The sequence below is a fragment of the Molothrus aeneus genome, chromosome 3, assembly GCF_037042795.1.
Source record: "Molothrus aeneus isolate 106 chromosome 3, BPBGC_Maene_1.0, whole genome shotgun sequence".
NCBI classification, from domain to species: Eukaryota; Metazoa; Chordata; class Aves; order Passeriformes; family Icteridae; genus Molothrus; species Molothrus aeneus.
The window spans coordinates 21,276,090-21,287,006 of record NC_089648.1 but is presented as its reverse complement, the minus strand read 5'-3'; the positions used below and the strand labels follow the sequence as shown (position 1 = coordinate 21,287,006).

The 10,917-nt window shown below is 44.5% G+C and overlaps 1 protein-coding gene across 1 annotated transcript; it reads right to left on the bottom strand.

Annotated features, from left to right (window-relative positions):
* Window positions 1-499: 499 nt before the first annotated feature.
* SLC30A1 (solute carrier family 30 member 1) lies at window positions 500-10,379 on the bottom strand. Its single transcript, XM_066546453.1, has 2 exons — window positions 9,746-10,379; window positions 500-6,311 (listed from the first exon to the last, which is right to left on the bottom strand). The coding sequence occupies exons 1-2, from the start codon at window positions 10,377-10,379 to the stop codon at window positions 5,401-5,403; spliced, it is 1,545 nt and encodes a 514-aa protein (XP_066402550.1). The 3' UTR covers window positions 500-5,400.
* Window positions 10,380-10,917: the final 538 nt, after the last annotated feature.

Below are 10,917 nucleotides of genomic sequence, written 5' to 3'. Positions count from 1 at the left end.
AAAAGCGCCAAAGCATCTTCTGCTCTAAAGCAGATTTCTTCCAAACACATTGAAAGAACAGTATAGAGTCCTATTAGGAAGCCTACTTTATTGACCCTTATGGCATATATTTAACCATGGGCAATTGACAGGTCAAGATGATTTTTTTATTATTTTCAAAAGCTGTTTTCATTTGAGATTAAAAAATGCCTTTTGCATAGTTAACTCTTTACCATACTAGAACTGAGCAACTATTTTTTTAATTGCACCTGGAACCCAGCCAGTTGGAGGCCAGGACTTTACAACCCATTTACTAACCTCCACCTCCTCTATTTGTGCTCTTGTCATCTCTTTTTGATGTTCTGAGAGATAGTGAATGTATATTTCTACTAGTTAGATTCCTTCCTGGGAGCTGATCTGAGAAAGAAATCCCAACTAAAATGTATTTGATGGTCAAGAGCTCCATTTATTTTCTCAGCACTTTAATACTTAAAAACAAAAACAAAAAAAAAGGAAAAAAAAAAGAAAAAAAAAAGAACATTATTCTTTATTTTAAAAGAAGGCAAAAGAAATATCATCAGTGAACAAGCTATGCCAATTATATTTTAACATTGTTCAGAAACAGGATCCAGGACATGAAAAAAAAAAGAAGCCAAATTAATCCCATGTGCTTTTTGGAGACATACAGATGAAAGATATTTTTCAGCTTTGTGGTTTTGCTTTTCAACTAGTTAGACAACACAGTGAGTGCAAAAAATATAAATGTGAGCCTGCTAAAACATGGTGCTGTACCTCACAGGCAGCTAACCACACAAAGCAAAGGTCACAAGGAATAATCGGACCTTCTGTTATCAGCAATGCTACGTTTGATTTGGAAAATTGTCAACTCTGGCTTTAGCTCAGGCAAATGGAGCATCCACCTCTTTCTGCCTAGCAGAGAAAGGAAAAGCCAAAGATACTGTGGACCTGAACCACTTAAATGCATACCTAAAAAGGGTGTAACTGATGCTATGCTATGGAGCTAAAATAGTCAGAGCATATTTATATGCTTTAAAATATAGTTGGCAGTATTTCCCATTCCCTCCACATGGAACTCGGAACATCTAATTACAAAATTCACCCCCTCCATCCCTCCCAGTCTCTCCATAGCTGAAGAGATTAGAAAGTGCAGTCAAAGCAGGGGGCAGGGGAAGGGGAATGGCAGGAATCTTTATCCCTCCTCCCTAAACTCCACCAGGCAGTGTTTAATAAATTCAGATGGCCCAATTTCAGAAGCTAACAATGTCCATTTAGCTAAACTTGCTAACAAGTCTTAGGACACTCAGTGGGCTTTTTTCCCTTTCTTTTTAGAGAATGGGGAAAAGGAATAAATTCTGGAATTACACCAAACTGACAGTATTTCTACAGCAAATTTAGAAACACCATAGCAGTCCTGATTTTAATACATCCATAAAATCTAGGTACTTTTTTCTTTAAAAGCTAGGCTACACTGGCAGAAGCTTTGGACTCACTCCCACAAGTAATACCTGGTGTGCAAGTAAGTACTCGTCAGCCTGATGAAACTATTTAAGAATAGAGAAATTTTCAGGAGTGAGCCCTTGCCATGACTTTTGGGGAGTCACAAGCTGGGGCTGGTTCTCTTACTTAACTCCATGTATGTCCGTACCGCACACTGCGATGTGGCAACTACAGACATTAACTAAGCCCACACTGGGTGTTGAAAGCAAATGAGCTACAATTACTAGGGGCTCCACAGAAACAATTTACTCTGCTAAAAAGGAAGACTGATGGTACTGTGGCTAGCCCACTTAGTGTCTGAATTCGTTCTGCACCTCACCTTAGGTGCAGATATAATCTAGGAAGTGATTCTAAAATAGCATGTTCCTGGATGAGGCATGTACTAAAATATTTCATCTGGTGATGTTTGGTACATCTCTGACACATTTAATCAGAAGCCTAAACAATCTGAAATACAAACTTATTTTTCCTTAAAATCAGTGTTCCATAATTGTTTTTATTTTAAAAATTCAGGAATGTGATACACAATACAATTAGCTCCCCACCACTGCAGTGTTCACTTACATGAGATTCACTAGTTTCATGCTTTGTGGAAAAAAAATAAAGAGAGACTGTGCAGTGCTTTTGAATGCTCTCAGTATTCTTAAACTGTGATCTTCAGAACAAATCAAGTCTGTATAAACCCAGACAGATCAAGTTAAAAAAAATCGAGCTATTTCACAAGCTAGTGGGCTACAGTCGGGTCTCCTACAGCCAGAAGGGAGAAATTGTGTTCCTGCTGCTGCACAGCCACCATGCTGACCTCACTCTATGCTTTCAGGGAGTTTATCATCAAGGGCTAAGGAGACTAAAGGGCCCTGGTAACACCAGCCGGTGCTGCACATGCAACAGGGCACGTGACAGAGGCCATGCAACTCCCCCTCCTGCCCCCATCATCATCACCATCATCACTGTCACCTCTGCATCCTGTCCTGATACTCAAAGTAACGAGGGGGAGAGCTTTTTGTCTTTTTAGTTAGCCATTGCCTGCAATGGACACAGAAATAGAAAAATATGACTTCTGGCACCAAAAAAAAAAAAGATATTAAATAGTTTAAAATGGAATTAGTGACTACAACTCCCTCTATTCAGATGCATTTACTGAGACTATTAACCAATGCTGGTAACTGTTATGACTTACCAGTTGCCCTTTTTTAATAAGAGCAACAGGAAAGAAGTTAATCAGACTTCTCAGTGCTACCATGGTTAGATTTGTTGGTATTTTTTAAAATAAACTAAAGAACAGTAGTTCTATGGTGTGTTAGTGATTTATGGCAGAACCTCAAGAATTCGTACTAATGATTGAGACAAATTTTAAACTAGTGATGAAAATAATTAGTGAAAGTTTACCATAGAAAGCAAGGATACACATTTAAAAAAAATAGTACTTTGTTCATTTCAAAATTTACTAGGTTAATACTCTGTAGTATAGTAGCAGTGGTAGCATACTCAGCAAATGTAGTCTCATACAAGATCTCATTTAACAGTCAACTCTAGATCATATACAGGTAACAGAAAAAAGAGTTAAGATAATTCAGAAAAACCAAAAACATATATAAATACTATATTAACACATTTAAGTTAGTTTATGAGACTATACAACAAGCATAAACACAGAAGGTGAGCAATGCTGGTGGCTGCGAAGCACCAACATCCCAAGCCAGCACAAAGCCGAGCCTACCCATCCACAGCCCACAGCTTCCTGCAGATGCACCTGAGCAGCCAAGAGGCAGAAGCCCCGGTCAGTGCTGTGCTGCACCCCAGCAATGCAGCCTGTGATGGGGCTCCCTGGGAGCAGAGGCAGCACCTCCAGCTTTCCTGTGCTTTGGCACACAGGGCCGGTGCTGGCCCTGCTCACTGCACAGGTAATGCACAACACTGTAATCCACCCGTGGATAATCGAGAGTTGACTGCAATGCTCTGCTGAGAGCTTGGGTGAGACCACTGACTGACTTGGCCAGTCCAGGTCTGATGAGCAGCAGGACTATTCTTTGTACTACTTAGGAGCAATTATGATGCAAGACACAAATTAGAAATGCAAACTAGGGAGGTGTTCTGTATCTGGAGGCAAAGCTACATTCCCTTCACTAACAAAACATTCTTTTTAAAAAAATCTCTATTTAAATACTGTTAAAAACCTGAAAACCACAGCATCAAAGAATTTCGTAAGGCCAAAACTATCCTCAGTTCCCTCTGGTTGTGCCTAGGTATTGCAATGCATTTGTAGAAGTAGTAAATGCCAGGTAATCTAGTATCTTATCCTCTTTCCAGTGCCTTCCAGTAACAGATCTCAGAGCTCTTCACACAATAGTTAAGCCTCACAACACCCCTGTGAGGTAGGTATTATCCCCATTTGAAGACAGGGAAACTGAGGCAAAGTGTTTATCGTGTCCAGAGTCATAGAGCAAAGAATGGAAGATCTGAGTTGTTTTCCAGTTTTGCACACAGGAGCAATCTGTTAATCACAAGACATTAGTTCCCATACATGACATGAGAGTGGATCAAAAGGGCCAGGCTTTTAGATTAGATTTCTTGTATGTTTTATCTTTCAACTCTCACCTCATCTCTGCCAAATTCAGAGTCCACAGAGCAATTTCTCCTTTCCTAAGGTGTAAGTTGGCAGCACACTGTAACAGCTTCTTTAGAGACAGTTGTCAATTAACTGAGTCAAGGTTTTAAATCACAGATGCAGATACTGAGTAAGTGAAATGTGATCCATAAGCATCTCGAAGTGTGAAATACAGTGATCCCTGCACCACTTCCTCAAAAGTCAGTGGAGGGCTCCTGAGGACATGGTGGGGGACCAGGACTGAAGTCACTGCAAGTGTTTACAGACACACTGACCTAGAAGCAAAATGCACCATTATTTTTGGGGAGCTGCTGTCTGTGCTTGAAAGCAGGAGTTATACTGTCAGTGCTTGGCAGACCTTCCCCAACAGAGCACTTAGCGACAGAACAAATTATTTTATCTTAGTAAACTCAGCATCAGCTAAGTATTTATTCTTAGCACTGTTAAGTCAAGGGTTCCTTAAACCTCAAAGACTTTCATGACCAGACACAACTTGAAAGTAAGAGAAAACAGCAGAAAATCCATAAAACATAGAAGTCTGTGTTACTTTATCAACTAGTCTCATGTCTGGATCACAGAGCAGTATACAGTAGCTTGAACTGCCATTCTGACAGAAAAAAACCCTTTCACTTCTGTTGTTTTCAATTACCTAGCTACCTTACCAGAAGAAGAGGGGACAATTTCTGACAATCACATGATGTTGTCTTTAAAATATGCTGTGCGATAAATTCACTAGAAAAGCCTTCACAATTTTTATTATTATTACATAGCTTTAAGAAAAATATGTGAAACTGCAAAGTGGTTTCCAGTTTTTAGTAGTTATATCTTTTAAAATGTTCTATGAACTTTGGTTTTCTTAGGGCTTCTAAATAAACAATATATTAAGGTATCTACAAATCAAATATTAAAGGAAAAAGTAGGTCCAAGAAATCTGTAACACAAATTGAGTTCCTACATGCTTATCCCTCAAATACCTTTTCACTGGAAAAAAGTATCTTAATTTGAAGCACAGCAAAAGTGTCTCTGCTGAAATGTTGAAACTGGTTTTCTGAAGTGTTACAGCATGGATGCACTTTCTGTCTGTCCCAGTCAAACAAAGTCAACACAAACGCATTGTATCATGACAGTGACATTATATTCTTTAAAACAAGCATTCTATATTTAGCAATATGACAAGAACAAGGACTTCAGCAATTACACTATTTGGCAAAATTGCATCTCGAACGTCTGTCTCTTCCTCTTGCAACACAGCTGTTGACAAAGTCTCCACAGCTCAGGTAGCACCCTTCAGGGAGTTACAAAGATGACTCAAACTGCTCATTTTGATCGGTGTTCGCCTCCAGCTTCACTGAAGGGATGCTCTCCGACTTAGTCCTCCTCGTTTTCGGAAATTCAATGACAACTTCTGAACAAGAAATACTAAGTGATGACGATTTTTCTGTCTTCTTTGCAGTACTATCTTCTCCTGCTCCGCAACACTGCTTCAAAGCACACTGAGTCCTGCAAGGAAACTCGCATTTCCCTCTCCCTGACTCAGAGCCAACGCTGGCAAACTCGGGCTGAATGGTAGTTGCATGAATCCCTTCGTCGTGAAAGATCTCTTTGATGCGCTTGGCCACCATCATGTAGGTGGAAGGGTCAGGACACTTGATGTGAGCAGTGCCAATGATCCTGCTGCCTGCTAGCTGCCAAATGTGTAATTCATGGATTGCTTCAACTCCTTCGAGGGTGCGTAGCTTTGAGTTCAAAGAATGGACGTCTATTTGTTTGGGAACAGTCTGTAGAAGGATGAGGGCTGACTCCCTAAGCAACGGGTAAGTTGTGTAAAGGAGTATACAGACCATAATCAAACAGAGGACAGGATCTAAATATAGCAGCCAGCAAGGACCAGCCACCGTAATGCTGTCTTGCTCTGACTTGTTAGTGCTGCCAAGTGCTCGGAATAAAGTAGTATTTTCCATGCAATGATCATTGACACATGGATTATAGCAAGGCCCATCTTCAGGGCATGGATTCCACAAGCCATAGAAGAGCAAGGCATTCACTACCACAATTACTGAACCTAAGGCATCTCCAAAAACATGCAGAAAAACTCCACGCATGTTAAGTTGTGCACTAGAGTCTTCTTCAACTTCCTCTTCATCCAGAGGATAATGGCCAGCATTCCCATTCACTTGTACGTCACTCAGGTCATCTTTCATATCACCTGACAAGAAAACAATAAAACAGTTAGTCAAGAGCTATAATACAACATGGTACTGTAATTCCTTATAAAATCATATCCAGCAGTAAGCATGGCACACTGAGTATGAAACCGAAAAGCAGCTCAACCCACACACTTAGCAACATCTTCTCTGGCTGAGGAAAACTCAGTTTTCCCAATAAGTGATCTAAATAATCTAGAAGGCAACTGTTTCTACGTGGAGATTAAAGATGTAGAGTAGCACAGAATGAAGATGACCACATTTTAATTACTGTACTGAAAAACTACTTTCACCTTTCCAGCTGTATAACCATTTGCCTATTCACTGCTTGTTTCCTAAACAAAATGCAGAGTTACAGAGGGTATGTAAAAAAGCTGGTTTAAGTAGCTTAGTTAGGTACATTTGTTCCTTCTTTTGAAACACCATTGATCACATTGCTAAAATCCATCTTTCACCATAGGACTGCATTGCTATTTCATATTAAAATCTGAAGCTAGAAGCTCAAAAGCTGTGTGATACAGCTGTGTAGTAGCTTCTTTTCAGGTTTACCAATGCCTTTTCAAGAGGTTTCTGAATTCAAGGAAAAGGAAGTTCTTCCAAGATGGTGCATGGAGTTAGCAGGACCATGAGATACAATCAGCTGAAATTTTAGGTCTAAAACACAGAATTTACCAGCAGAATTGACTATAGGACAGTGTAAATTATCACTGAAACTCTGAGGATATGAATTACTGTTATTTATATTTCAGAATAAATAAATAAGTAGTAAAATTATATTTTTTTTATGCAAGTGACATATAGCTGTTGAGTGACATACAGCTTCTGATGTGCAAAGTAATATGTCATGGACTGTACATAAATTAACATTTTAGTGCCCTCCTTTGTCACAACTGCCTGCAATATTTATCAACACAGCTAACCAGCTACATGGGAATAAACATACACATCACTACAAAGAAGAATCCTTTCTGAAGGAAAACAATCTTCCAATGTTCAAATTGGAGAGAACTGTACATGATTAACCTCCTGCTTCTCTTCAGAAGTTCTTCTTTGGCTACTTCCAGTGGTAAAGAAAAGCAACAGGCACTGGTCCCTGGCCTGACAAACTGAAACAAGGAGCTCTTACTGCTTCTGAGGTTATTGAGTTCAGAGCTTTGTAAACATTAACAAGACATGCAGCTTCTGCTGTTCTGCCCTTGTGGCTGCCATTCTGCAATTGCAGAGTGCGCTCAAGTCCTCACCTCTCTGAAGAGGGAGTGGGCTCCTACCAAGGCTTAGTTCCAAGCCCCAGCTCATTACCTCATCCAGTACACTTCTGCCCTGAAGCTCCAGCTACATTTTCCACACTACCCCTAGGAGTTATGGAACATGGGACGTGTAACTTTCCAGAGAAGTAAATACATTAGAGGGAAATATCTTAAGGAAATACAAACTTTTTTTACAGAGTTCAGACCTCAAGGTCCACGATGAGAGCAAGGAAAGAGGAACGCTTTACTTTGTACCAAGTACTTGGAATAATGGAGATCTGAAAAGTACAGCTATCTATATGAGTGGGTAACAGGACACATAGTTCCAGAAAGCTCTTGAACCAACTTGGAACGAACTTTTTTTTTAATGGCAAATGGTTAAAACATGTCCATTTGAAATATGTTCATTGAAATGTAACAAAAACCTGATTATTTTGCATAAAGTGCATCCATAGAAATGCCTGTGCATGACTAGCCCCTAAGGCTATGCCTGCTTTTCACTTCCACCTTAGGAAATCAGGACTACCCCACGCTGTGATTTCCAGTGAAGGCACAGGACCACCTTTGTCAGAATCTCTACATCTTTTATCTTCTCCCAAGCCTCCAATCACCTCTACCTGCCACTTTTTCATAGGCAAACTATGAGTAAGCTCCATCCATTACATAATCATGACAGGGCAATGAAGGAAATACAAACTTATTTCAAAGTTTCACTGTGACCAAAATTATGTCCTATTACCACCTAAACACCCACAACAAATTATTTGTTATTGCCAGAAGCACATCCATGAGACATTTCAGGCAAGTTAGCTCACAACAATATGCATTTTAATCCATGCTATAACTTTTTTTCTCTAACTAGTCCAAAACTTGGCTAAAAGCACAACTTTTCACCATTAAAGAATCATTCCCAAGCCAAGATATGTATGAGACTAAGGGTTAAGGGAATTTTACATTGTCTGAAACTAATTATTAGGATACCTTGCTGGAACTAAACCAATATTAAGAGCTTATTATGTGGTCAAGAAGATGGTGTAGTGTTTTCAGAGGAACTTTGCTATCCTCTTGAAAAACCTGTCTTTCCAAAGCCAACAGGGAGTCAGCGAAACAGAAACTAAGTTTCTCAAATGTGTATTGGAACCTCTGATCACAGAAAACCTGAAACTGTAGCAAAGTTCATTCCGATCAATTAAAGCGCCCTTTAAGCTAAAACAATAGTCTGCTGATGTCACCCTGAAGCTGGAGGAGAGAAATTGGTTCCAAAGCCTGAAGTCCATTCCTTCTGGTGACAAGGATGCCCTAGGAACAGAGAAGTGGCAATCACACACACCTTTCACTCCGCTAGCACGCAATACTTGGCTTTGACCAAGCAGCTTCAATATCAGCTATCCAGGCTTGTGGATCCACTAAAAAATAACCCTAGAAATTCCTACCCATGAAACTGTTTAACCACAATTGGGAAGGGAAGATTTTAAACGTATGCCTGCATGTAGGTCAGTGGGAAGGTGCATGCTTTAAAAAGCTAAACAAAAATTATTCCAAGACACCACACATGTGCCCTAACACCAGCATGCTCCACATTCTGGCTTCCAGAGTTCTGACTGGCAATCTCCAATACTTCTTCCTATTAATACCAATGCTATGAAGAAGCACAATGTTATTGCAGTGGAATACACGTTGGTATCTTTGGTTTAGATGGAGAGTAGCTTCCAGGTAGCTGATAACCGACCCAATGGAGCGATCCAGCTGCTGGGACCGAGGCACTGAGCCGCGCTCCTTTTGATGTGTAGCCAGTTCGGATGGCAATAGGAGAGCGTCTTGTGACAGCTCGTGTCGCTAGGCAAGGAACGCTTGTCATGTGCCTTCCCTTGCAGAACCAACTTTTTTCCCAGGGCAAACTGCTTTATCCTAAGACTCTTTTTTACACTCTGACCTGTCTGCAAGACAAACATGCAGCTTAGGGCATCCGAAGGAAAGGCGCGAGGAAGAGGTGCGACAGCCATGTGCCCCAAGAGCTGCCGAGAAAGTTTCTCGCCTCTTTCCCAGGAGTGGGGACAGATGGTCCTCACAGGGTCCTGACAGAGCCCGCACCAGGTGGGACCAGGACGGCCACCGCCCTACTCGGGGAAAGGACCCCTCCCGCTTTTCTACGCGTAGATGAGGCAGCGGCGCTTCCCCGCGGGGCTTACCCAGCTTCTCCTGGCTGACTCCGTTGGAGCTGCTGGAGTTCTCCACCAAGGTGCTGGTCTCGTCGCGGTTCAGCGCAGCCTCGCCGTCCCCGGGCGGCTGCTCGGGCTTGGGGCCGCCGCGGGGGTGCTGCTGCCGGCCGCCGTGCGAGTGCCCGTGGCCGTGGGCGTGCCCGTGGCCCCCGACGCCGTGGTGGTTGAAGAGGCAGAGCCCCAGCAGGTTGATGATGAGCCCCGCCACCCCCACGGCGATGACCACCAGCGGCTGCTGGATCTCGTGGGGCTCCGTGAAGCGCTCGATGGCCTCCAGCAGGATGGTGAAGCAGAGGGCGGTGAGGAACACGGCGTTGACGAGGGCGCCCATCACCTCGGCCCGCACCCACCCGAACGTGTTCTTCTTGGTGGCGCGGGTGCGCTGGGCGAAGCGCACGGCCACCAGCGCCACGACCAAGGCCATCACGTCGGAGAGCATGTGGAAGGAGTCGGAGAGCATGGCCAGCGACGACGTGACGCGGCTCACCGCCACCTCCACCACGAAGAACAGGAAGGTGAGCGCCAGCATGCACAGCAGCCGCGCCCGCCGGTTCTGCCAGCACCGCGGCCCGCCCGGACCGTGCGCCGCCATCCCCCCGCACATCGCGGCTGCCCCGGCGGGGGCGCGAGGAGCGCGGCGGGCGGTCGGAGCCCCGAGCGCTCGGGCGGCCGCTCCGCTCCGCTCCCCCCGCGCCGCCGCCGCCGCCGCTCCCTCCGCAGGCGCCGGGCGAGCAAACTTTGCACCCGAGCCCCCTCACTCTTTTCACACGGAACCCGAGCGCCGCCTCGGCCACGCCCCCGCCCGCGCCCCATTGGCCGGCGCGCCCCGCCCGCCCGGCCGTGCCCTCCCGCCTCCGCGCCCGGCCCCGCTCGCCATTGGCCCGCGCGCCCTCGCGACAGCGGGGCCCCGCCCCCGCCCGGTAACGCCTAGCGAGCCGCGGCCTCCCCGTTCCGCCCGCCCGCGCCCGAAACGGGGAGTGGGCGGGGCCACACGTGACGCGTTGGGGAACTACGGATCCCCATTGGCTCACGCCGCCGGCTTTCCCCTCTCGCCCCGCCCCCGCAGGCCCCGCCCGCGGCGAGCGGGACTCGTGCAAAAGGTGCGCTTCACACGGCCCCTGCCCGGCGCGCGCCTGGGGGCG